General features: G+C 42.0%; 1 protein-coding gene across 1 annotated transcript in view; it reads right to left on the bottom strand.

Moving 5' to 3' along the window:
- Positions 1 to 358: 358 nt before the first annotated feature.
- Positions 359 to 26,630, bottom strand: part of Tmtc4 (transmembrane and tetratricopeptide repeat containing 4) — a 53,356-nt gene continuing 27,084 nt past the window's right edge. Inside the window, exons 7-18 of the mRNA XM_013022958.1 lie at positions 23,905 to 23,997; positions 23,525 to 23,689; positions 22,141 to 22,343; positions 19,808 to 19,979; positions 19,590 to 19,721; positions 12,421 to 12,500; positions 12,156 to 12,263; positions 11,910 to 12,051; positions 5,653 to 5,767; positions 4,293 to 4,405; positions 2,292 to 2,361; positions 359 to 1,043 (exon numbers count right to left, since the gene is read on the bottom strand). Coding sequence (XP_012878412.1) covers positions 895 to 1,043; positions 2,292 to 2,361; positions 4,293 to 4,405; positions 5,653 to 5,767; positions 11,910 to 12,051; positions 12,156 to 12,263; positions 12,421 to 12,500; positions 19,590 to 19,721; positions 19,808 to 19,979; positions 22,141 to 22,343; positions 23,525 to 23,689; positions 23,905 to 23,997 — 1,542 coding nt within the window. The 3' untranslated portion in view covers positions 359 to 894. The remainder of the gene's footprint in view (positions 1,044 to 2,291; positions 2,362 to 4,292; positions 4,406 to 5,652; positions 5,768 to 11,909; positions 12,052 to 12,155; positions 12,264 to 12,420; positions 12,501 to 19,589; positions 19,722 to 19,807; positions 19,980 to 22,140; positions 22,344 to 23,524; positions 23,690 to 23,904; positions 23,998 to 26,630) is intronic.

The raw sequence follows: 26,630 nt of genomic DNA, 5'->3' as shown, positions 1-26,630 counted from the left end.
CATCCAGGCATCGACGGAACATTCTATCATTACCTATGTTATGAAACTGTAAGAGTAGAACACATTCAAAAAAACTTACAAAAGTCTCTTTCCTCCCATGGAAGAAAAAGTGAAGAGATACACCAGGTGTCAAAAAAATTTCAATTTCTGGGGCTGGGAAGGTGGCTTAGTGGTAGAGTACTTGCCTTGCATGCCTGAGGCCCTGGGTTCAATTCCTCAGCATCACATAAGCAAAAAGAAAAAAAGCCGGAAATGGTGCTGTGGCTCAAGTGCTAGAGTGCTAGCCTTGAGCTGAAGAGCTGAGGGACAGTGCCCAGGCCCAGAGTTCAGGCCCCATGACTGGACCCCCCCCAAAAAATTTCAATTTCTGATTCAATTATCTGCCCTACTCAACACATAAAAATACAAATAAATATTTCCTTATAAACAGAGTACCTGGTACACTGGTGTGAAAAGAGATTAAAAACCAAACATTTTACTCTTTCTTGTCAGTAAATAAATATGCTAATATACAGACACATTTGCTATTTACATAGGTTGCAGGCATCTGTCACCTCCTGGTCACAAAGTTCACATCCCAAATGCAGGCTTAAGGATAGTCAGAGTTACTCAAGGTAATTTTTTTTCTCGTTTTCCATTTAGTTAAAAAAAGCTTTCATTTTTGGGATTTTAGAATTAATTTGAGTTGTCTGAAAAAATACCATTTTGATGCAAAAACCGTTATCAAGCATTCAAGAGTATATTGCTGGTGCTAAAATCTTTTTTTTTTTGCATATCTTTGTTTTTATAAAAAAAGAGTAAAATAAACATGTCTGAGAATCTTAAATGGTTAAACATAACCACATAACCGATATGCTTCATGCATGCAGAAACTCAAAACACAAAAGAAAAAGATCAGACATCCTTCTTCTGCATTTGTTCTAGCTTTCTTCGTAGCAGACTGTAATTCTCCCTGGTGCCTGCGGCCGAGGGGTCAAGCTGCAAGGAGATTTCATAGTGTTTCTTGGCCGAGTGGAGATGTCCCCAGCGGTGATACAGCACAGCTGAAACGGCAGACAATGGATCTCACTGGAGGTGCTTCTGAATAACTTGTACAAAGAACTGTGACAGGACCTTTACAAAGAGTTTTCACATATCATTGCTTAAAAAAATATTGTCTGTACCAGTCGACTTTATTGTAGTCACGCGCCCTGGGGGTTCTTGCCCCTCATGCCCAGGGCTTCCTAATACTAGGGGAACATCTCTGCTTTGGGCAACTTGTTACAGAAGGGAGTAAAAGCAAGAGTGCATCGAAGTCTCAGGGCCAGGCAGGCAGGTGGGTGGGTGGGGTGGGGCTTTGGGTTCTGCTATGAGAGAGCTCTGGCTACCCAGAAGTCTGGCCTTTCACCCTATTTCTAAAGAAAAGGAGCCAGCTTTTTATTTTAAATAAAGACTTCCCTATGCTCTACCTTCTGGCACAGTAATAGCTTGTGTGTTGCCAGTTGGGAATAATGGTTCTAACAAGATCTGACCATAGCATGATGGTTAAAACAAACGTAATTCCCTGTATGGTAAGCCTGATGGTCACAAAGATTTTGTAAGAAAACTAACTGTGTATCTGGACTGGAGAACAAATATGGATGCTTTCGTTGAATTTTGTGATGAGGGTTTCTGGGTGAATGGTGACAAATGTTGGGCAAGCCAGAAAGCAGAGAAAGGAGGACTGAAGGCTGGGAACCAGCCAGGCCCCAGAGTAAAACCTTATGTTAATAACAAACTAGGGAAAAAAAAAGTACCAGGGCTCAGATGACAGAGCGCTTGCCTAGAAAAAATAAGCCAGGACAATATTGTAGTTACTAGCGAGTTAGATTTACAGAATTCAGAGGATCCTAATTCTGAAGTTATGAGTGAAAGAAAGGAACTCTGGGGAACACAATGACAAATGTGCCTTTCACCTCCGGATAAGTAAGCCAGGGCTGCATAAGAAAGAGACAGCTCTGGAAGTAAGGAGCAGGAGATAGATGAGAAACTTGCAAAGTACCTCTCAGCTTAACATCACTGGGTCTGAGTTCTGACACATTCAGGGGGTGGGGCTGGAGTTGTCCTGCTCAGGAAATGACAGTGTATAAACGTAACTATCGTCTCACCATCTTCCAGGTGTCAAGAACACAACCACAGTCTATAACTGGGTAACACAGGAGAACTCAGTGTTGTTTCTAGGCTTCCTCTCCCCACACTGAAGGCACACAAGTGTGCCCACTTCCTTCCGGTGACACACAGCCCATGACAGTCACATGGAAAACTTTCCTTACCCAAATTACCATGGTAACTCGCAGTGTTAGGATTTGCCTTGATTGCCTTGAGGAACAGAGCTTCAGATTCCTAAAAGACAAAAAGAGACATATATGGCAGAAAGAACATGAACAAGAAGCAAAAGCGATGGTTGTACGAGGCCTGCGCCTTTCCTGCGCTTCACATTCTTGCTTTTGGGTCACTGAACTCTTGTCTGCTGGAGGGTTGGACACGCACACTGGCCACCAGGGAGGGCTAGACACCCACACTGACCACTGGGGAGGGCTGGACACACATGCTGGCTACCAGGGCAGGCTGGACACGTGCACTAGCCACCAGGAAGGGCTGGAAACGCGTGGCTCGGCCTACACCCCAGGACGGAGGTTTTGAGCAAGTGGAGCACAGGGTGTGGGGGATGGGAAGAGGGAGCTGGGGTTGGGCCGGTGCCTTCAGCCTTGGCCTCCACGACCTGGGGCAGCAGCTGGGGCAGATGCAACCCCACGCACAGGGCTTTGCAGCCGTGGCCTCTGCCAGGCCTGTGGTGTAGACCACCACCATCTGCAGCGTCCAAATGACCCTTGTTTTGTTTGTCAGTCGGGGGAAGGGGGAGGGCTGAGCCTGAACTCTGGGCTTGGGAGCTGTCCCTCAGCTCTTCAGCTCAAGGCGAGCACTCTACCACTTGAGCCACAGTGCCACTTCCGGTTTTCTGGTGGTTTATTGGAGATAAGAGTCTCACACACTTTCCTGCCTGGACTGGCTTTGAACTGTGATTCTCAGATCTCAGCCTCCTGAGCAGGTAGGATTATGGGCGTGAGCCACAGGCCCCAAATGATTCTTGACACTTCCATTATGCATTGATCTGACCATCCCCTGCCCATGGCCACCGTCCTTGGGTGGGTGAGGGTGCAGGAATGGAGTGGGAGGGTGTGATGCACACCTTGGGTTGTGAGGGTGGAAGAAGAAAGGTCTGGGTGGGGAAACAAGAGTTTAGGGGAGTGAGCAGGTTTGGGGGTGTGAGAGGGCCTGGGGGTGAGCGAGTATGGGCAGGACACAGTAGTGTGGCCCCCCGAGTGTGATGCCTTTTCTGCACATGCATTTTCCACCTACAGGAAGTTTAGGTAATACTTTGTTTTGTGAAGTATCTTAGACACACGTGACATGTTGGACCAGGCCCCGAATGGGTCTCGGCCCCGGCCGCTGACGTGCGTCTCCATAACTCTTCTCCACATCACCTTTACGTGAGAATTAAAAAACCAGCTTAAAAAGCCAAACCTGTTTTACAATTAATGGTTTAAAATCACTCTACTAAATTTTTTCTTCAAAACTTTCTAGAATAAATGTTCAGGAATAAATTGTGTTTTATAAAAATTTGAAAAAAAAAATCCACCCCGCACAGAGAGGAGCTGACTGCACGCTGACTCATGGAGTGTTTTCTGTCCCATCAGAGGAAGAAGCCATGCTGTGGAGTGGAAGCCGGGCAAGTCCTGGGTTCTGCTGTGTCATAGAACGTGGTGTGGGAGAAAAGTCAGTACCTGGTTCTAGAAGCTGCACCCTGAAGCAAGGGAGACCCGACTGGCATGGGCCACCGTGGCGCGAGGGTCTTTAGGAAGAAACCCCCAAAACTTCCCTCAGCTCAGGGAGATCCAAATAAAATAACACTGAGCACTTCCAAAAGCCATCTCTGGAGCAAAAGCAAGAAAATGCTAAAAATGTACAGGGAAGTTACTAAATTCCCTGACAATCTGTTTTAAGCAGGCACAAACATATGCCGTGTCTTTCTCTCACAGAGAATTATACCAACAAAGACTTATGAACAGAGAGACTAGACATCCGTGATGGTATTGATCACTTACTCCCTTAGGCCTTGGGTCTGACCTGCAACCTCAGAGTGCATCTTTTGGGCAACTTCTCTGGAGAGCACGGCCAGTGCCTTAGCACTGTTGCCCTGATTCTGGCCCAATTCTGAATTCAACTGGGCAGAAGGAACGCTGATGGCTCCCGTCAGCCTGGAGTCCACGCACCTTGTATTTCTGGGATTTCCCCAGCACGTTTGCCAAGGAGAACATAAGAGCATGATCGTTAGGTATTAATTCCAGGGCCTCTCTTCCAACAGCTTCTGCTTGAGCTAAATTACCTAGGAGGGAAAAAAAAGGAGAAAAATGTTCGTGTTATACTTGTGTTTTTTTTTTCTTTTTCTATAATTAACAGGGCTCACATGCATTATGATTAGGAATAAACTACTTAAGAAAAATCCATGTAAAATGTGTGAAACCTTGTGTGGTAGAATCGCTGCAAGTCAGCACAATTCTGACACAATATACAAACAACTTTTGATTAAATTCAGTAAAACCACATGAAACCAAGTTTTCATTTTCTCCAGACTCCAGAAGAAAACAAGTCTGCAAAATAACAGGAGCGCAGTAATACTAACTTCTGAATGTTTTTCATGTGGAAGTACATGTTCTGTATGTTTCTTAGAAATAATTATCTTTTCCTACACTGTTTAGATAGCTTGTTAGCTTTAAATTCTGCCAAATCAACTCCATTTTTTTTGAAACAGTACTAGGGCTTGAACTCAGGGCCTGGGCACTGTCTCTTTTTTAAATCAAGGCTGGTGCTCTACCATTTGAACCACATCTCCATTTCTGGCTTTTTTTGGCAGTTAACTGGAGATAAGAGTCTTACAGACTTTACGCAGGGCTGGCTTTGAACTGTGATCCTCAGATCTCAGCCTCCTAGGGGGCAATGATTACTGGCATGGACCACTGCACCTAGTCCATCATTTCTTAAAGGATGTCTGGCTTTTTTCTTTAAAGCGGAGTACTTGGGATGTATTTCAGTGGTAGAGCATTTGCCTAGTAAGTGCAAGGCCCTGGCAAGGCCCTGGCACTGATGGATCACCAGCACCATAAAAAAAAAAAAAAAAAAAAACCAAGAAGAGCAGAACAACTCCTTCTTTGTTGGCTCTAGCTCACTGTAGGCTAAGAAATGTGATCTCAAGTCATTAGCACCGTTATCTCAAATTAGTGTAGACTTGAGGGTGTCACCTGCCGGGAGTCCATGCGCTCCAGAAACCCAGAAGCTGGTCTGGCCTCTGGATCCGCACGGAGGTGTGGCTGGATGGCAGCTTCAGCATACATAAATGCAGCAGTTACACACTTCTTCCCATGATGTGATGTCAATATTAAGTGGAATTTCATTTTCCTTCAAGTTCATATTTCTTTATATCAAAGGAAATGATTGAAGAGGCATTTTGTAATACAAGTATTTAACCTTATCTTTTTAAATCTGGGGTGAGGGGGAGGGTACCCTAAGCTAGAGTTCCTGCATAGACAGAGCCGTGCTGTGAGCCGGGTCCTCCGCTCCAACCTCCTACTGCACCTGTGTTGTCCAGGAGGATGATCATGTTGTTCCAGGCCAGGCTGTGCTCTGGCTTCAGCACGGTTGCATTTCTCCATGCATTCAGAGCGTCTGCGTGACGGTTCAGATCAGCATACTGAAAACAAACGCCCCAAATCAATAGTCCAGTTCTCCTGTTCTTCTTCTGAGACCGCCAACGAACTCAACCCAACACCCCAAACACACAACTACCTCACCTCCATGAAGCTTCTGATTTTTCCTTATCAACCAATTTACTTTTCAAAACAACCCCAATGAAGTAGGTATTGTTTGCCTCATTTCACAAATGGAGCAACTAAAGGCACAGAGAAATTAACCACTTTCTCAGAGCCACAAATTTAGAAAGTGAAGATCAAGGATTAGAACCAGGTGGTCTGCCAGTGCCATGGTAGTTTCTTTTTTCATTTTTAAAGGTTATTTAATTAATTTTTTAATTGTAAAGGTGATGTACAGAGTTACATAAATAATGAGGTGGTTTCACACCTGTAATCCTAGTGACCTAGGAGGCTGAGAAGTGAGGATCAAGGTTCAAAGTCAGCCAAAGCAGGAAAGACCTACTCTTATCTCCAGCAAAAAGCCAGAAAGTGAAGCTGTGGCCAAGTGGTAGATCACCAGCCTTAAATAAAAAAGCTTACAGGCATTGTCTAGCCCCATTAACCCTTCCTCCTCCCTCCACAAAACAAAAATCCCAATAACAACAACAACAAACCTCTGCTCACTATTCTTTTTCTAGAGAAACTCCATAAAGTCCATTTTCCACTAAGTATTATTTAGAATAGTAAACAAGAATTTTATGTGTCCAAGTCACCTAGTAAAGAATGAAGAATCGTGTAGGAGTGCCCTCCTGTCACACCTAAACCTAATATAAAAATACAAGAACAAAAGGCATACTTTTGTAAGTTAACTCCTTAGAATAGACTCATATGGTCATGCAAAACCTGCTGGCCATCTGGAACCTACCTGCCTCCCTCAGGAAGGAATCATTTGTTGCTTTCTTTTAAGAGGAATTTTCATTGAACCTCAATTATCTGCCTCTCAGTCAGCATTAGTCACTGAAAACCACAGAGGAAGAGAATGATGCTCTCTAGCACGTGAGCCCTCGACTGTACAGAACTGAGTTCAAACAATGACAAAGAACAGAGCTTAAGGTGATTTCCTTCCTTAGTGTCAAGTGCCTCTTTCATTATAGAATGAAAGCCTTTTGACTTGCTCCATGATGCACAGAAAATTGGTAACAATGAACCATGGAAACATTTATAAATATCCATTTGTCAGAATTTTCCACAAGTCAGACAATGAGGTTCTAAGATTTCACTCTTTAAAATCATTAGAAAATAATAAAAAAAGTTCAAAATATTTGAACTTGTATATATTACATATTTATATATATTATAATAATTTGGGATGCTTAATGAATCATCTCTTGCTATTGGATGTCTCAGCATTAGGCATGTGAATCACTTGAACAAATTCATGTTGACACCTAGGACAATCAACATAACCACCAGACAGAACAATGGTGATCTAGCAAGAACTACCAGGCTGGAAGTAGAAGGGTAGGATATAGATATTCACAATTAGTCCTTTATCCATCCTTCTACACTCTGCTCTTGAATGCTGGAGCTGAGGATCTGAAAACTATATATATTTTCCAGGCACTGGGACCATTTGGCTCCTTGTTAAGTTTCTGCCAATAGGTGTTACAAACATCAGAGGGGCAGTCCTCTTCCCCAATTCTAAATTTCTCCTCCTTTCCCCTGGCAGCCATGGAAGTGGCCATGTCTGCCTCCTGATCCAAAGTTGGAAATAGAGAACTGTCCTTTGTGACTTCAGTAGCAGCTTCTGCTGGGTTCTTCCTTTTTTCTTTTTTTGTGTGTATCGGTCATGGGGCTTAAACTCTGGGCTTGGGAGCTATCCCTCACTCAAGGTGAACACTCCACCGCTTGAGCCACAGAGCCACTTCTGGTTTTCTAGTGGTTTATTGGAAATAAGAGTCTCATGGACTTTCCTGCCTGGGCTGGCTTTGAACCATGATCCTCAGATTTCAGCTTCCTGAGTAGCTAGGATTACAGGCGTGAGCCACCAGCACCTGGCTTTGAGTTCTTCCATTCTGATAGCCCCCTTTTATCCCATTTATTCCCCCAAACCTACCTTTTCTTATCTGTCTCTGAACTACTATTACCTTTCCATTTCCTTCTTTCAACTATCTAATGATTGCCTGACCGATCCTGTGTTAAACCTTCTGTACTTGGAATATTTTGTGTGTTCTCTTCCTGTGAGCACGTTCTGATACAACCAGCCCCTGCATAGCGAACTGTCTCCTGCATTACCTCAGATCCCTATTATAAAGCTCTCTAGAATGAGCAATAGACCCCAAAGAATCCAGCTTTTCCTAATTTCCTATTCCACAAGAGAACTGAATTATTCCCTTCTTATCATGATCCAGAAATCAAAACAAAACTCTCCTGCCTGTTACAAAAAAAAAATCAGACTTCTAACAAATACACCTTGAAGTTATTAAGTTCCCCTTATTTTCCAATATATAAATGGATGGGTTGAGCTGTTAAAGATTAAAGTCTTAATGCTTTTAAGCTGTCAAGTGGGCAAAAGCTGGACAATTAAACCACAGTGGAGAGTAAAAGCCTTAAGCAAGCAGGACGGTGAGTGGAAGCCATGGCAGGAACGCCATTTCAGGGTAGTGCAATTAGTAAACATCCCGAGGTCTCCATCACTTCCGTGCTACAGATGATCTCCAGTGAAAGTGTAATGAATCCCAGCACTAGGGCACCCGATAAGAGCCGGAAGTTTACATTCTGTGCTCCTTGAAGTTTACATCCTGTGCTGCATTCTTTGGCTGTAACTCTTATAATAAGAGGCTCATTTAGCATAGATTCTCTATTTTCAAGAACCCAGGAACTGCTGTGACAGGCAGCTTACTAGCAAAGGCTGAGGCGGTGCTTTGAAGCAGAAGGCTACAGATCGACTCACTCACTCTGCAAACAGTAACTTGAAAGCAGTTACATCCATTTGGAAAAAAAATTAGGAATAAAAGAAGAACTCACAGGGACATTGACCCTAATATCTGTCGCTCACTAGTTTAATAGACACTAAATAGAAACAGCAGCATGCAGCATCAGCACATCTATTCAGTTAATACATACGCCCCTCTCCTCCACTCAGTGCTCCTACTTAACTTCGTGAGATCACAGGCATAAAATTCTGAGATGCAAAAGAAAACAGAAATGCATACAAGGCCCAGTGGCTCTAAAGAAAGCTGAAGTGCAATGAATGGAATATTATCCACCCATCTCCCTGTTCAAACCTCTCACTGTTTCCTGGGGTCGGTCACCTTGCTGCCATCCTGATAAAGCATAGGAAGTCTGAAAGGGAACAACAATAAACACCAAGGAGCTGCAGACAGGTGAAGCATTGTATCTCCATATACTGTGCCAAGCACCCAGCTCCACTATCACCCTGCAGTAAGGGATGTTGACAAGTGGTGCAGTAGCTAACTTCCCCAGAACTGAGCTCAGCAGGGACTCCCCACTTCTACAGGTGAGCCAGAGGCCTCATTTGCATCTCATTGCACCTGCAGCTTCCTGCATGCACCTCCCCTCAAATCGCCCTCTTAGCTTTGAGGACACCTTATGAGGTAAATCATTCTCAATTCCCCAGTTCTTTTAAATGCCTGCCAATTTCTTGGGAAACTCCACAGTTAGGAATGTATCTTAGCATAATCATTAAATCAAGTCCATTAAAGTGCCTAAGACTGGAGGTGTGTGTGTGTGGGGAGTAGAGACACTTGATCTAATTGTTTTATGATTACTTCTGTTGATTCAGATTTTGCTGAAACAAATCTATTCTGTTGAAGCCTCCTCTGTGGGTCCATTCCCAAATTGTTTCTTCAGTGAGACCAGCCACTTCCCATTTACCTCTTCTGACAATCTTGCCATTGGTGGCCAGGAGAAAATAACTGTTCTCTCTGTCCCCCATTTAGTAATCACAGAGATGGTATCTTCCTATAGTACTCACAATTAAAACATGTTCTGTATTTTTTAAAAAGACATGAAAAGTCACTTTACTTTAAAATCTTTAAACAAAGTATTATGCCCACTTAAATGGCTTTGGGCAAAGTCAGTCTTCATCATTCATTAACATGTGTCTCTTTTGTCATCTTGTTTCCTTCATTCATAGAATTCTATTTCCACAACTCACAAAATCATGACAACTATGCCCACAAACACTGATATTAAGAGCAGAGATATTCAAAGCTGGGTGCTGGTGGCTCATGCCTATAATCTTAATTACCCAGGGGGCTAAGATCTGAGGATCACAGTTCAAAGCCAGCCTAGATCAGAAAGTCCACGAGACTCTTATTCCCAAAAAAGCACCCCCAAACAACAAACAAAAATATGGAAGTGGAGCTGTAGCTCAAGTGTAGAGCCCTAAGCTAGCCTTGAACAAAAAAGCTCAGGGACAGAGCCCCGGCTTTGAGTTCAAGCCCCAGGACCAACACAGAAAAAAAAAAAGGAAGGAAAGACATTCAATCATCACATCATGTCAGAGAGGAACCTGGTCTTTCACAAACTTGAAGCAGCTAAAGCTTTCCAGGTTGGCCTCACCTCACAGACGGTTTACCTCTGATGTGATCTTCTTCCTTCCTTTCTGTTAGTATCTAGACAGGAATGCTTCCCAGATGCACAGCCAGAGACAGTGCATTTATTACTATTTAAAAAAATAATAGATTTTCTGATGCTTCTGATTCTCTAAATCTGATGTAGGTTTATATGATACTATGATAGGTCAGGCTATACTATACAACAACATATGGTTTTGATAATACAAGGACTCCATGAAACAAAGACTTCCAGGCATTTCAAATGAGGATAGAAAGACTATTTTTTTTTTTTTTTAGAACACTAGGATTTTATTCTACTTGTGAGGCCGAGTTAAGTTTGGAAAGTTCTATCAGCCATGCTGATGAGACATATAAGACACTATGTTGAAAATGAACTTTACAACTTCGGGGTGGGGGGAGGAGTTGGGGAGGGAAGGGATGGTAGGGGAAAACCAAAGGAGGGGGGTAACAATTCTCTATAGGAAATATACCTATTACCTTACTTCTGTTACTGTAACCCTCTGCACAGTATCTTTACAAAAAGAAAAAAGCCATACTAACTTGGGCCAGTGGCTCACTCCTATCATCTTGGCTATTCAGGAGGCTGAGATTGGGAGGATCTCAGTTTGATGTCAGCCTGAGGAGAAAAGCCCACAAGATGCCATCTCCAAAATAATTAGCAAAAAGCTGGGTTGGAGGTGTGGCTCAAGTGGTAGCAGGTCAGCTGAGCAACCAAGCTGGGTGAGTCAGAGGCCTTGAGTTCAATCCCCAGTACTCAGGCTGGTATGATTTAAGGAGTAGAATGCCCACCTACAAAACAAGCCAAAGCAGTGAGGGATTCCAAGTTCAAGTCCTAAGACTGACCAAAAAAAGAGAAAAGCAATGCAATATTACTATGCATCTATTCTAGTATGACTTACATGAACTGAAAGTTTTTCCTTTAATAATTTCATCTAATAAATCTAAGTATATTAGGGACATAGATAATGATTTCTTGAAACCAAACTGAAGAGTTGTCTGCGGAGAAAATACAGTTATTCCTGTTTAAAGAACTTTGCCATTTGTGCTTCTTATTTTCTTTGTTAAGAAAACTGAGAGCAACCAGATCATTATAGATATTCCATCAATGGCCCCAAATATAAAGCTGTTGTGGATGCATTATTCTCTTTCCAGTATGTAAAGGCAAAGCCCCTTTAATTAAATGCCCTGACTTCCAACATGGTCCTTTTTTCAGGAAAAATGTGCCTATAGAGGAAAAGATTCAGACCTCACATTCTCAGTTACTATTCAACCTGTGCTTTAAAAACAGAGAAACTAACGTTTATCAGGAAGTTAGCCCTGGGAGTACTGTTTACCAGGGCAGAAAAGATTTAAAACATTTAAATTTATTCCTTAGTTTAACCTATTGCCTTGGTGATCTCGTAAGCCTGACTAATTCAATTTGGATTGCTCACTAATTAGAGCTTCAACACTACACACAAAGAAACCAAATCGCTACCTTCAAATGAGATAAATATATGTGAAAGAACTTTATAAAATGGAGTGTGCTGGTTAAGTTTTAAGACTGTCATTTTATTTCCCCCAGCCTTTCCTTCAGCAGGCCCAGGGTACCCATCCTTACCAGCCTCCCAAGGTTGTAGTAACAATCTGGGTATTTCCTCCTGTGCTTAATTGCTGTCCGGTAACTTTGCTCTGCAGCCTCAAACCGTTTGAGGCTGTTCTGCACGATGCCTAAGTTCATCCAGGCAGCAGCGAAGTCTGGCCTGGAAGCATGTTTAAAAAAGAAAAGAAAAAGAAAGGGTTAGATAGTGCTGAACACAGGCGCTCACTTCTTTGTCCTTGCCATTAGTATAAAAACAAGGCTTACTGAATTTGGACAGCCAAAGACAGCAGCTCTTCAGCTTCTTGTAGTTCATTCCTTTCTTTCAAGATATTTCCAAGATTATTCATAGCATGAACATACTTGGGATTTAACCTGGAAATGGAGAGAGAAACCAAGTTGGCTGTTATCTTAGGAACTGACAAAGATATCTCAAACTTGGGGTCTTTAAAGGGACAGGTTTGGAATCCTAGAAAATGAAAATAATACACACACCCAAGTGGCATTTCTTCTGTTAGAACATGCACAGTACCTTACTGCTTCCCGGTAATATATGATGGCTGCTGTCTGGTTGCCTTTATCAGCCAGGTTTTTGCCAATGTTGTAGTGAACCTGAAAATATAGATGACAGTTTTGCCACTGACACATAAAACTTCCATGTTCAGAGACCCAACACCAATCACACCTTCTAATGGAAGACAAATGGGAAAGGAATTTAAAAAAAATCACCCATCAGAACTTTTGCTAAAACCACATAGGACTTTGCAAGCCTAGGGCTTGCATGTATTTGAACACCCCACCCGTAAGAAAAGAGTGCACACAGGGAGATATCACTAAAGTATGATGGGAGAAGAAATAATAATAGAACCCATCAGAGAAAACTGGAAAATCATGAAACTAGGCTGTTTTTTTTATTACTAAGCCTTAAATTCCCCTCCTACACACTCCATTAGAGTCACACTCACATGATTGTGAGAGGAACAAACAACTGTTCTGTCTGCCCCCTTTTCCCAACGATGGTCTTTACCTGTATGACATGTTTCTCTGATGGAACAGTAAGCATTTTGCTTTACACCCTTTGTGGGAGGGAGGTTGATGTCCCTCCAGCATTCTTATGTTCAAATTCTAGCTTCTAATAATGTGTGGAGTCTGTGGTGTGATCAGATCATGAGGGTGATGTTAGTGCTCTGGGAAAGTCCTCCCTCCTTCCTTCTGCAATGTGAGAACACAGTGAAAAGACAGCCATCCCCAAACCTGGAAGAGGGTCTTCACCAGACACCACATTCCAGCTGCCTAAGTCTTCAGGTAATGGTAGATGGATGGTGACTGCCAGCAGCTCGGAGCCTGATGGGAGCAAAAGCCCAGCAAATCCCTGCCTTATGGTGTCCCTGGGCACCTGAGCCTATGGGGGAAGTGTGTCTAGCAATGGCAGCTTGGCTTTTTGTAGTTTGGGATTGTATTCTAAGGGACAGACTTTCTGGATAAGATTTGAAGGTGCTCCAAGGCAGGCTAATGGTAGAGGGTATCTTTAGTTATGTGTTATGGATCCAAAACAATGTCTCTCAAAGCTCACAGACTGGGGCCCCAGTAGCTCATAATGCAACTGTTGTATTATGAGGGTCTTCCAAGTGATAATTAAGGTAAGATGAAGTCACATGAGTGGACCTCGATTCAATCTCACTGGTGTCCTTGTTTTTTTTTTTTTCCTTGCCAGTCCTGGGACTTAAACTCTGGGCCTGGGCACTGTCCCTGAGCTCCTTTTTGCTCAAGGCTAGTGCTTTACCACTTGCCAAGCAGCTTTTTCTGTGATTAATTAGAGATAAGTGTCTCAAGGACTTTCCTGCCCTGGCTAGCTTCAAACCCAATCCTCAGATCTTAGCCTTCTGAGTAGCTAGGATTACAGGTGTGTTCTGCTGGAGTCCAGCACTGGGCTTCTTAGAGAAGGAAATGTGGACACACAGAGAAGTCAGGGATTCCTATGGCAAAGACCACATGAGGACACAGGGAGATGCCATGTACATACACCAGAGGAAGGGGTCTCAGCAGAAACAACCTGTGACATTGGACTTCCAGCCTCCAGAAATCTGAAGAACAGCCTTCTGTTATTTAAGCCACACCATCTGGCATTTTGGCATGGCAGTCAGAGTAAACGAATAAATACCCTGAAACACAGCAAATGCCACATTCAAGGAATTTTTTTTTTGGTGTGTCATTCATGGAGCCTGAACTCAGGGCCTGAGTGCTGTGCTTGATCTCTTTTGCTCAAGGCTAACACTCTACCACTTTGAGACACAGCACCACTTCTAGTATTCTGGTGGTTAACAGGAGCTAAGAGTCTCAACAGTCTTTCCTGCCTGGGCTGGCTTTGAACAACGGCCCTCAGATCTCAGCCTCCTGAGTAAGCTACGTTTACAGGTGTGAGCCACCAGTGCCTAGTGCTAGGAATGTTTAACCTCAACACTGTACAGAAATCACCTCTGAAAATAGAACCACATCCTGTATGACAATTACACCCTACAACACTAGCTCTTCCTCAGATGTGCTTGTATTTCTGGAATGGTAAGCACATAAACAGGTCCTTTCACCCTGGCCATTTTAAAGTACTTACCTAATCTGATGAAAGAAATCACAAGCAGAGACATCGCAGGCGATGTCAATGTGTACTCACTCCTGCATACCACACAGTATAATTTAAACTTCCTGGACCATAGTATTGTCCCCTCATATGCATTTTCACCCTTAAATTATAGCCTGGTGGCAGCTCAGTGAATGCCAGAGAGCATATTGGGTAAAGTGTGTTATAAACGGCTTGACTTTGTGCTTCCCTCCAACCCCAGATTGGAAGTGTGACTTTCTTCCCATCTCATGCACAAAATAATTCAAGGCTGGAGAATGCCACCTTCAAGGGAAGCCCTCGCGGTGCCCAGAACACAAACACAGCTTCTACTTCATGTGAACATGACTCCAGCTGCCTCTGCCCCCAAGCCCCTGCTGTTTTCCTTTGTGCTTGGTGAATTCTGCTTTCTCCATAAAAAGCTCACAGAGTTCAACTGCCCTCTGCAGCACAGGCAGTGTTCTGTTAGACGCTCAGTTAGAACACCGGCTGGAAGCCCAGGGAAGGCCCTCTGGAAATCTGACTACAGTATTTAACGTGAAATGAGATAAAAAATTTAACCCAGCCCTGGAAGACCATCCACAAGTACGAGCTAGTAAACAGCCTCACCCCATGGGCTGGGAGAGGGGATTCCATGAACAGGAAGCAGTTGTCAAGGTTGTGAAAGACAACAAAGGAGGAACCTGCCCCAATGAGGTCACTTGAATTGGTGTTTATAGAATGAGTGGTTTTTGTTTTGATGGTATATGTGAAAGAGTGGAAAAGCCTGCTTTTTCAACTTTCCCTCCAGCCTCTGTGTTTCATATGTCAAGACTCAAAAATCAGATGAAAACCACCATCTTGACTGAGTAATGAATACATGCAAAGAAACACATGAAAATCCTCTTAAGTATTCATGGTGGTATATGACCTTTCTTATTCAGAGTTGAAATGTAATATTCTGATTTCCACCCATCAATTCTGGTAGAATTCTATCAGAGCTGATAATATATAAACCATTTTTAAGCGTTGAAAATGAAAAAATGATTGCAAATTTACTCAGACTCATAGAAGTCTCAGTAAGTTCAATTTCTATTTAGCCCAATTCAATAATAACTGAGGTTAAGTGATTGCCATATGCAAAGCTTTGTAGGTAATTTCAATGAAAGTCAGGGACCAGCAAGTACCTACATTGATATTGTAAGCTTCAAAAAAAAAAAAAAAAGGATTTTAGTCTCAGTTTGTAAATTTGGGCCTAAATTAAAGCCAAGTGCCAACTGCTTAACTGAATGTCCATGCATGTCAAGTGGAAACAAGTATAAGAAAGTAAGTTCTAGCTAGGATATGGAAACAACCCAGATGCCCCACCACAGATGAATGGATCCAAAAATTGTGGTATCTATACACAATGGAATATTATGCAGCCATTAGAAATGACAAAATAATGGCATTTGCAGGGAAATGGATGGAGCTAGAAGAAATCATGTTGAGTGAGGTAAGCCAAGAGCAAAGAGACAAACGGTACATGGTCTCCTTGATAAGTGGATGTTAAATCCAAAATGTTAGGTGATACGACAAAAGTAACAGGACTTAATAAACAAAGAACTTACACTCACCTGGTCGAACCGCTACTAAATAACCCCATGCTGCTGATCACATGTATGGTGTATATGTGTACACCGTTATATGTTATATAGACTGTGATAGACAATTTGCTCCAGGAAAGTTAGAATGAGTTTGTGACTTTTAATGAGCATCACTATCTCACAATACTGTGAAATTTGGGAAATTATGTAATCACTTAATCACACACACACAAAAAAAACAAAACACCAGAAAACTAGAAGTGGCGCTATGGCTCAAGTGGTAGAGCATGAGCCTTGAGCTGAATTGCTCAGGGACAGCTCCCAGGGCCTAGAGCTCAAGCCCCACGACTGACAAAAAAAAAGAGACAGATCTTTCATGCGATTGTTTCTAACATATTTCTAAGATTATGTCTTTGTTGTTTTGTATGTCCCTCCTCCATGGTATAACCCCTGCTTTCACTATATATGATGTTGGTATATGTGGAAGGGAAGGGAAAAAACAAATTGTTAAAACAGGGATACAGGAGGACCCATTGCAACAATGAGATGTATAAGTCGTTATGTCGAAAAACGAACTTTACAACTTTGGTAGGGGGGGCAGGGGTCGGGGAGACGGATGCGAAGGGATGGGAAGGGAAAGCAAAGGAGAAGGCTACAATGCTTGATAAGAAATGTATTCATTATCTTGCCCATGTAATTGTAACCCCTCTGTACAGTATTTTCACAATAAAAAAATACATTTATATAAAAAAGTAAGTTCTCTGTCGCTGTGTTTTCCTAAATGAGATCTCTTCTTTGACCTAGCTTTTTTTTTTTATACAAAAAGAAAACAATTATATGCCACTTCAATTTATAGTGGAAAATATAACACAAAACAATTCCTATCTTACTTAGGTTGAATAGTATCACTGTAAAAAATTTTTGGGCAAAGGACTATTAGCAGTGGATCTGTTAGAAGGTGAGGTCTTCATGTAGGCTTTAGGTTAAGAAGGGAAACAGAGCATGCCCATTTGTACCTCCTGTGTCTTCCAGTCTACTTGGGTGAAGTTACATACGGACAGGCATCAAGTACGTTTCAGGCTCCTCATTTACATGGTGCCAGGGCACCAGCTAGACACCCAAATCAAACACCTAAGTAATATCAATATAATCTTTCCATTTCTCAATTTCTCCCATCAGAAGAACAAAGAAAGCAAACACCCTTGTGTCTAAAACCTACAATAGGAAGATAACAGGAGGAAAGTAGAAATTAGCAATAGGGCTCTATAAGAGATGATATGAACAGATAGGGCAATTCCTGCTATTCAAGTGAAATGAAAAGGTGTACCTATTTGCAAGTATGAAATTAAATCCCAGGGATGTGGGCAGAAGGGAACCTTACTTCATTGTTGGTGGGAGTGTAAACTTGTTCAACCACTTTGGAAAGTAATATGGAGGTTCCTCAAAAGACTCCACATAGAGCTCCCCTAGGACCCAGCAATCCCACTTTTGGGCATTTACCCAAATGATCACAAACAAGACCATACTAAAGCTACCAGCATGACTATGTTTATTGCAGCATTATTTACCATAGCTAAGATATGGAACCAACCCAGATGCCCCTCAGTAGATGAATGGATCAAGAAAATGTGGTATATATACACAATGGAATTCTATGCCTCCATCAGAAAGAATGGCATTGCCCCATTTGTTAGGAAATGGAAAGACTTGGAAAAAATTATATTAAGTGAAGTAAGCCAAGCCCAAAGAAACATAGGTCCCATGGTTTCCCTTATTTGCAATATCTAGTATATGTCTGAGTCAAGCAGAAAAGGTCAGATAAGGTGACGTTAGGGAAATGAACCCTAAGATATGTATTCAAATGTTTTTTCTTTCATGGGATTGTTTCTAACGCATTTATAAGATTATTTCTTTGTTGCTTTGTATGTCCCTCCCCCACAGTATAACCCCTGTTTTCACTGTATTTGATGTCGGTATAATTTGTGGAGGGGAAGGGGAAAAACAAGTTGTTTAAATAAGGATACAGGTAGACCCGTTGCAACAATGAGAAGTACAAGTTGTTATGTCGAAAACGAACTTTACAACTTTGGTGGGGGGGGGCGGGGAGGATTGGGGGGCGATAGGAGGATGGGAAGGGATGGGAAGGGGAAACAAAGGAGGAGGCTACAATGCTTGATAAGAAATGTACTCATTATCTTGCCCATGCAATTGTAACCCCTCTGTACAGTATTTTCACAATAAAAAATAAATAAAAATTAAAAAAAGATAAATTAAATCCCAGGTACTTTATTTTTAGTAGCAAAAAAAAGATCACTCAACAAATCAAAGAACAAAAGCTCAGAGTAATTCACTCTTTTTGCTATGTCTGTTTTTCTCACATTCTTATTAGCACAAAACTGCAAACATGAGCAAGATAGTTTAATTCAAGAAAAGAACAAATGGAGAGTTAGCACCTTTCTAGCTATCCTTCACTTCAGTCAGCTCAGTGAGATGTCAACTATTTATTATTTGTACTCACGTATTTTTGCTTAAAATACAGAATGAAAAAATGAAACAGAAGTTCAGAACTCCTCCTACTCTCAGCCCAGGAGGATAATATTTAAGCATCTTGGTGCAGCTCCAATTCAAACAGCCCAAGAGGTGTCATCCTTTAAGGATAATAACTATACTAAGTATCCTAACCTCATGCCTTGGCCTCCATTTTCAGCAGACAGAATTTCCTTCTTGCTAGTTCATGTGAAGCCCAATTTAAAATTCACCTCTGAAAACTACCATTTCTTAAGCAACCTCCCCGCTCCACGTGTACTCACTCAGCCCTCACAACAAGCTTAGAAGAGGAACATTATCCTCTTCTTACAGAAAAGAACACTGAAAGCTCAAAAGGCACAGCTGGTTGAGTTAAAAGCTTAAGTTCATCAAAAATACAAGTAGAATAAATACCTATCAGACTGCCCTCACCAAAAACACTCCCAATTTTAAAATGTAGCCAATCTAACCTCACCTAATCTGGTCAAAGGAATCACAACAGAGAACTCCAGGAGATTCGCTCTCTCCCTCTCTCTCTCTCTCTCCCTCTCTGTCTCTGTCTCTCTCTCATAGCAAACAGAACAGCAGTTTAAACTTCCTGAATCAACTTCCTGTCCATTCAGGTATAGGAACCTTCATATTATATAAAGCTCTTCATATTATATATAGCCAGGGCATTGGTTTTGAGAAGTCACACTAAATGGTTAACATATGTGCCTGTCTAATTCTACCCTGGAAATGTGATGGGTTATCAGAAGTCATCTGTTTTGTTGATAATGTATGGTTTTGATGGTTTCTTTAGAATTATTTTGGCTAAGTGCAATTCTAATACAGCTTTAAAATCATTAAAAAACACTAACGACAAAGAAAAACCCAAATATTTGGTCATGGTCCTATTCTGGATACTGTCCAAGGATAAATTTCCTTCTTACTCAGAAGGAGGACTTAAAATACCCCCTAGTCATCTTCATAAAAGAAATCTGGCAGCCAAGGTACCTTAGCATTGAGGGGGCACACGGACAGGGCGCTTCTGAAGAGCTGGTCCTCACTCCGCCACTCATCACTTCGAATCACACATCTCAGCATGTTGGTGAATAAAATGCCCAGGACGATGGCAGCGATCAGTTTCTTAAGAACAGAGAGACAAGGCAAGCGTCACTCGTGAGCTGTGTGGAGGTGTTCTGGTTGGAAGTGGCACCACTCCAGGCTGATACCTTTTTCTTACTGTGTTTGCTAAGGGCTCCAAATCCAAAAGTCAGCAGCATGCAGTACCCGGCACTGGGGAGGTAGAGGACTCGCTCTGCAACCACAAAGCCCACTCGGAAGAACAGGTTACTTGCAGGAAGAAATGGGATCACGAGAAATCCCAGGCCCAGGGTGAGGATTCTGGAAGAGGCAAAGTGCTCCATCAAAATAGCTACTTCCACACTTCTCAAGAAAAATGTCATACTCAACATTAAGGTAATGATAAAGACTTTTCTTCATGCCATGCACTGAGTAGGGGCTGGGAATGTGGCTTAGGGGTGGAGTGCTTGCCTAGCAGGCATGAAGCCCTGAGTTTGATTCCTCAGTACCATATAAACAGGAAAAAGCCACAAGTGGCGCTGTGGCTCACATGGTAGAGTGCTAGCCTTGAGTAAATGAAGCTCAGGGATAGTGTCCAGGCCCGGAGTTCATGCCCCAGGATTGGAAAAAAAAAAAAAGATTCATCAGCAAAAAAATGTCACCGTAGAAAGTTTAGCTGGCAGTATGGGATAAGACATAAAGACATAAAAATATGACTAAGGCTCTTAACATCAAGCATAAGGATAACACTTACAAATCATAAATTTATGTTAACAAAATCAGAATGATTATATTGTGAGGCCTTATTAATTCACATATTCTGTATGTGTGTGTGTGAGTGTATGTGTGCTGGTACTGGGGCTTGAACTCAGGGCTTGGGTGCTATCCCTTAGCTTTTTCCACTCAAGGCTGATGAATCACACCTTCATTTCAGGCTTTTGCTGTTTAATTGGAAATACTTCTGCTTAGGATGGCTTGGAACCACAATCCTTAGCTCTCAGCCTCTCAAGTAGGTAAGATTATGGGCATAAATTACACCAGCATCTTGGTAGTTCTTCTCTTCTCTTCTCTTCTCTTCTCTTCTCTTCTCTCCTTCCTTCCTTCCTTCCTTCCTTCCTCCCTTCCTTCCTCCCTTCCTTCCTTCCCCTTCCCTTCCCTCCCTCCCTTCCCTCTCTCCCTCCCTTCCTTTCTTTTCTGTCAGTTATGGAGCTTGAACTCAGGGCCTAGGTGCTGTTTCTGAGTCCTTTTGCTCTACCACTTTGAGCCACAGCTCCACTCTGCTTTTTTTCTGGTGGTTAATTGGAGATAAGAATTTCATGGACTCTCACATCTGGGCTGGCTTTTGAATTGGGATCCTCAGATCTCAACCTCCTGAATAGCTAGGATTCCAGGCATGAGCACCAGCGCCCAAGTGTTCATCTTTTTTTAACCATCTCTCAAACCATACAGGAATTAAATCATTAGGGAGACAGGCCCCAAATTTAATGTAGTTTTCATGGAAAAATATAGCTCTAGGAAGACTAGTAAAGCAATTTAGATTTTATGAAATCTAAAATAAAATTCTTTTTTTTGCTGCTACATTACCAAGTCAAACAAAAAGAAGATTGAACATTGAAACATTTCTCAAACTAGTGGATCATTCCCAATGTCTCCTCTGATGCAAAGAAATGACTGACGAATAGCTAGGTCAAATTCAGTGGCTCCTTCTTGTAATTACACCATTTCAAAAATCCCACTTCACATGTAGTGAACTGACCGGGACTTAAGCCTGTTGTACTTTAAGAATCACTAACTGATTTTTTAAGACATAGATGATCTTAAAACCTTTATTTATTTGGAGACATTACTAATCTAGTTCTGTGCTTGTGCTTCACATTAGTCATCTGAGTTTTCATTTTCATGAAACATATTCATCTTTCCCAATTCTTTTTTATAAATTATATTTTCACGATCTTTAGGTGTACAGATGAGTTACTATTCAACAAATCAGTTTATAAGTACAATACATCTTGATTTTCTTAATAACCTTTAAAAAATCTTTTATTGTCAAGAAAGAATAGTCGCTTTGGAGTGGCAACTTATTTGGTACTCAATGGCAGCAAAAGGAATCACCCTCGCTTTCACTGGGCTTTTTATTTTTAAAGGAGAATTACAAAATAACAGGCACAACACACATAAATTACACTCTCTGTTCTGACCATAAATTACTCGTTACCACCTACAGCGAGAGGGATCCCAGAGTGCTACTTCCCAGGGGAAGGGGCGGGGGACAGGAAGCAGCCATCCATACACCCTCCCAACAAGCTGAAGTCAGCCATGGGTGGGGAGCAGAGGGAACTCATCCTTACCATTAATATGTATTTGGAACAAATGGCCTTAGACATTTTTGTCCATAAAATCGTTACAGTGATCAGTGCTGGATTTAGCAAAATGCATCAGCCTTGACCCAGGGCGGAAGTTAAAATTCCTCACTGCTTCTTACCTTCTCTTGCGGCTGTCTTCAGAGCACAGGGCTTGGCATATTAGGCCAATTAGACAGAGCCAGAGTGCTGCTAGAGCAATTACCCGCCAGTCACCGATGGACTTAATGAGGGGGATGCAGCCCATTGACCAATCAAAACACAGCCACCAGGGACACAGCAGCAGCCAGGCATTCAATGAATAGTAGTAATTATAGTTTATGGCCTGTCAGTCAAAAGGAAAACAAACACTTACTTGATACTGAACTTGAAAGAACATATATCTTAACTTCATTTGTGAGGCAGTCACAGGCTTCTGTTCAAGGACACAGCAGTTGCATAAAAATAAAATGTTGCCATTTATATTTTGGATCTATCTATATATTTGTAGCCTGCAATTTATTCAATTCATTCAGATCTTAGTACATTAAAAATACAGCCAGGCCATTACCCCCACGCAATACGTCTGTTCTATTTTCTGGCCAAGCAACACAAAATGGATTTATGTGGTGATGCCGAAAGCCCCTGACCCAGGAAATCCGAGGTCTCAGGGTTAGTTACCCATTTGTTAATAACGTTAAGAACAGGGTCTTGTCCCTGGCTGTCCTCTTGATTTGTCTCTAGGGAAAAGTAGCTAAGAATTTATGGCTTGATAGCCTTTAGGAAAAAAGGGACAAACCTCAGAGAATAAAGCATCTAGACACTGCTAAGACTCTTCAAGAAACCACCAATATTGTTACATTTCATGTTAATAGATAATTTCCTCTATAACAAACAATGAGGTCAAGGGTACTTTACAAAGACTGACAGGGAACTGGATGGGAGACAGAACTAACTTTTTCACTTTCATTAGAAAGGATATATTTAGACCTCTGAATCTGTGGATTCTGTATTCCTGGATTTAACTTACCACACATCCAATCAACCATGGGTTGAATGTATTTAGAAAAAACAATTCCAGAAAGTTCCAAAAGGCAAACCGTAACTTGCATCCTGCAGTGAGGAGGGACTTCACACATCCATGTGAATGAAATGATGTGCAGGCATTTTATCAGGTATTAAATATGAGTGAGAGATTTTTTTTAAAGCTCCAAGAAGATGTGCACAGGTGACTCACCAATACTCTGCCATCTTATGTAGGGACTGGAGCACCCCTGCACTTTGGTGTCCCTGGAGCCAACTTCCCAGAAAACAGCTCCTCACACATAGCAGGAGACAAGTTCCAAGGAGCTCACACCAACCCTCGTGATGCCCTAAGTTGGCTTCATCCTACCCTATCAACAAGCGTGGAATTAAGTGTCTCCATTCATCAGGGGTGTTGTAAGGCTGGCAGGGGCGGAGGTGAGGAGGACCAGGAAGGCGCTGGGAATGTGGCAGCTTTGAGAAGACAGCAGGCTCAGTACTTACCCTAACCAACATGCTGTCAGCAAACGAGGCCGGGTTGTCTACCTCGGTAAATGCTGGCGGGCCAGTACCCATGATTTTCCAGCGCACATAGAGCACACCAGCCCCTCCAGTGGTGAGAAGGGTCATTCGGAAGAGGAGGCCTCCGTTCTTGAGCACACCCATATTCTGAAAGGACACATGAAGCCCCTGTTGCTTAGGATTTTCAACTCACAGGTTCACATGTGCAGCAATGCTGCCTGGATGACTTTGATACTGCATGAAAAGGCTACTTTAAAAAAAATTAAAAAGCCAAGAGAAATACTTGGAACGTGGCACGTTAAATTAGTGTACTTGACATTTTCTATGTCTGGGATGGAGACAAAAGTGTGTATGTAACTCACCTCTAATGACTTGTCCTTACGAAGCACCTTCTGGATGACTTCCAGCACACTGAGTTTGCCAATCACCAGGACATCAAACACAGCATTCAAGCCCTAAGGAAGCAAAGCAATCACTCATGGGGAGGCTGGTCTGGGTTAAGTACAATTAAAGTCACAATTTTATGATTTAATCTACACAAAGAATGTGAAGGATTAGATAATCATGGAAGAACTCTTCAGCACTTAAAAAGAAACATTCATATGAAATTAGCGCATGTTACTATAGCACATTTTTATTTCGTAAAACAGTAATGATTCTGTAGTTGATATTTAAGAGTACTAAGTTTCAAGATAATTAGAAATTTAGACTTCCCAGTGGTCCTGATCCTACCCTCTCTCAACATTTAACAGTCCCTTATTTCACGTAACAATGGTTAGATATTGAGCAGTAATTCTGCTTAACAAAGGCAGTATCATGAACAAAGCCACAGAGCTACACTTGAATTGCTGGCTGATTTGGGCATGGGGAGCATGGATAGATAGGCACACATGTAAATATCAGAGGAAACTTTGGAGATCTTTTGGGAACAGTTCTAATTGTTCATGTGTCTGTTCCCCTGGGCACATGCTGGACTACAACTCCCAGCTTGCTCTACAGTCAGGTGAGGTCATGTGGAGAGAAGTGCCATTTACCATTTTGGAGGTATGGCAAAAGTTTGTTTTCTTCTTCTAGCTGACTGGAGTGGAGATGCCCAGGACAACTTTGGAAACGACATGCTGAGGATGGTAGTACCTCTGCCAGCCTGGGGGGGACACCACTATTGGCTAATTATGTGAAGCCATTGGTGCTCTGCCTACGTTTCTTTCTAGTAGCTGCTATGACAGCTACTAAAATTATGGTTTATAGGCCAAAGGAGGGATAAGGCTCTACTCCCTACCCTGCCATGGACTTTGTATAAAAACCCCAGGAGCAGGCAGCAACATCTAACCAAACTCATGGCCCAATCTGGAGAGAGAGGGGTCTGAATATACATGACTTGGGTTTTTAATATGGGGTTTCATGGCAAAAGAGATCAGAATTTATCAGAAGTCAGTGGTAATTTGTGGATTTCACAGTAAGGATGACAACCCTACTTAACCCTCTCCCATGAATGCTGGGAGCCATTAATTATCGAATACACAGGCCAAGGCTGGGTTAAACATTTCAGTCTTGATTGTACTCATTCATGTGACACATGGTCATTGTGGGTCACAGAAGACCATTTCTGCTTGTTCTACACAAGGCAGGAGCCTCCTGTTGAGTGGCTGCTGTCTTTTCTTTTCTTTTTTTTTTGGCCTGGAGCTATAGACAGTCCCTAAGAGGTGATCATGATTGCCATAAGGCTAAGACTCTTCTCTGACTTAAAAGGCAGCATCAAAATGTGCCCATTTTATTTACGTAAACTCAACCTAATCTTCTTTTTGGTGATGGTAAGTATTTTATTATTTCAAAGCTTTTTTGATTATACTGTGAAATAAGCAAACAAGAACTATTTGCTGTTCTATTTTTTTTAATATGTAGTTTGATTGTAAAGATACTGTACAGAGGGGTTACAGTTACATGAGCGAGGTAACAAGTCCATTTCCTATTGGGCATTGTTACCCCCTCCAACACAATCTTGAACACCCCCAAAATGCTAATGTAGTTGGTAGGGCCCCAGACCTGTTAAAATGCAATGCTGACTCAGCAGATCTGGGATGGGGACAGGTCTACCAAGTTCTGGGATGGGATGTTTTGGACACTACTTGTTCTCAAACCATTAGAGTAGAGGTTCTAAATAGAACGATTATGTCCCTGAGGGCTGTCCAATGTCTAGCAATGTGGGTAAAATGGGCCTTCCCACATGGGACATTTTCAACAATGGTAAGTGATACATTTGCTTTTCTCTTTCTTTCTCTTTCTTTCTTGCTTGCTTTCTTTTTTTCCTTTCTTTCCTCCCTCCTTCCTTCTCACTGATCCAGAGACTTGAACTCTAGGCCTAGGCACTGTCCCTGAACCTTTTGCTCAAGGCTAACACTCTACCTCTGAGTAGCTAGGATTACAAGCATGAGTCACCAGCACCTGGTTTGTACTTGTTTTAACTAAAGGACTGAAGCAACAATGGGTCCTCGAGTCAACTGATATGAAATTACCCATCTATCAAAACTTAAGACATTATGTTTTGAATCATAATGTGTTTGTTTCTGAAACATACTAGCATATTGATTTTTCTCGCAGGTCACTTTTCTATCAGAAAGAATATAGCCACATTACCGTTCTGTTAATCACACAAGATGGTAAAACTCTTTTAAGAGTTTTTCCATTTTCGAAAAACACCATCAGGTTGCTTTGGCATGAGGGAGAGGTACCAGGGTTCTCTCCGGAGCTTCTAACTTGTGTTCATGGTTAGAATGATGGGTCACACTTAATCAGACTGAAGCTATACGTATAAAGTGAGTAAACTATACTTTAAGAAAATAATGTTGAGAAGTTGGCTTTAAAAATTGGAATAGAACTTAATAGAAAAAGGGTCAACTTTTTTCCTAACATTTTATCTCTGGTTAAAATAAGTGTCCTAAGTTTTAGTTAAATTTCCTAAATTAAGATAGATCTTCAAATTTAAAAACAACCAAACTGGGGCTGGGAAGGTGGCTCAGTGGTAGAGCACTTGCCTTGCATGCTCAAGGCCCTGGGTTCGATTCCTCAGCACCACATAAGCAAAAAGAAA

This window comes from Dipodomys ordii, unplaced genomic scaffold, assembly GCF_000151885.1.
Source record: "Dipodomys ordii isolate 6190 unplaced genomic scaffold, Dord_2.0 Scaffold65, whole genome shotgun sequence".
NCBI lineage: Eukaryota > Metazoa > Chordata > Mammalia > Rodentia > Heteromyidae > Dipodomys > Dipodomys ordii.
The sequence above is the reverse complement of the archived record's forward strand: the minus strand, read 5'-3'. Positions and strand labels throughout refer to the sequence as shown.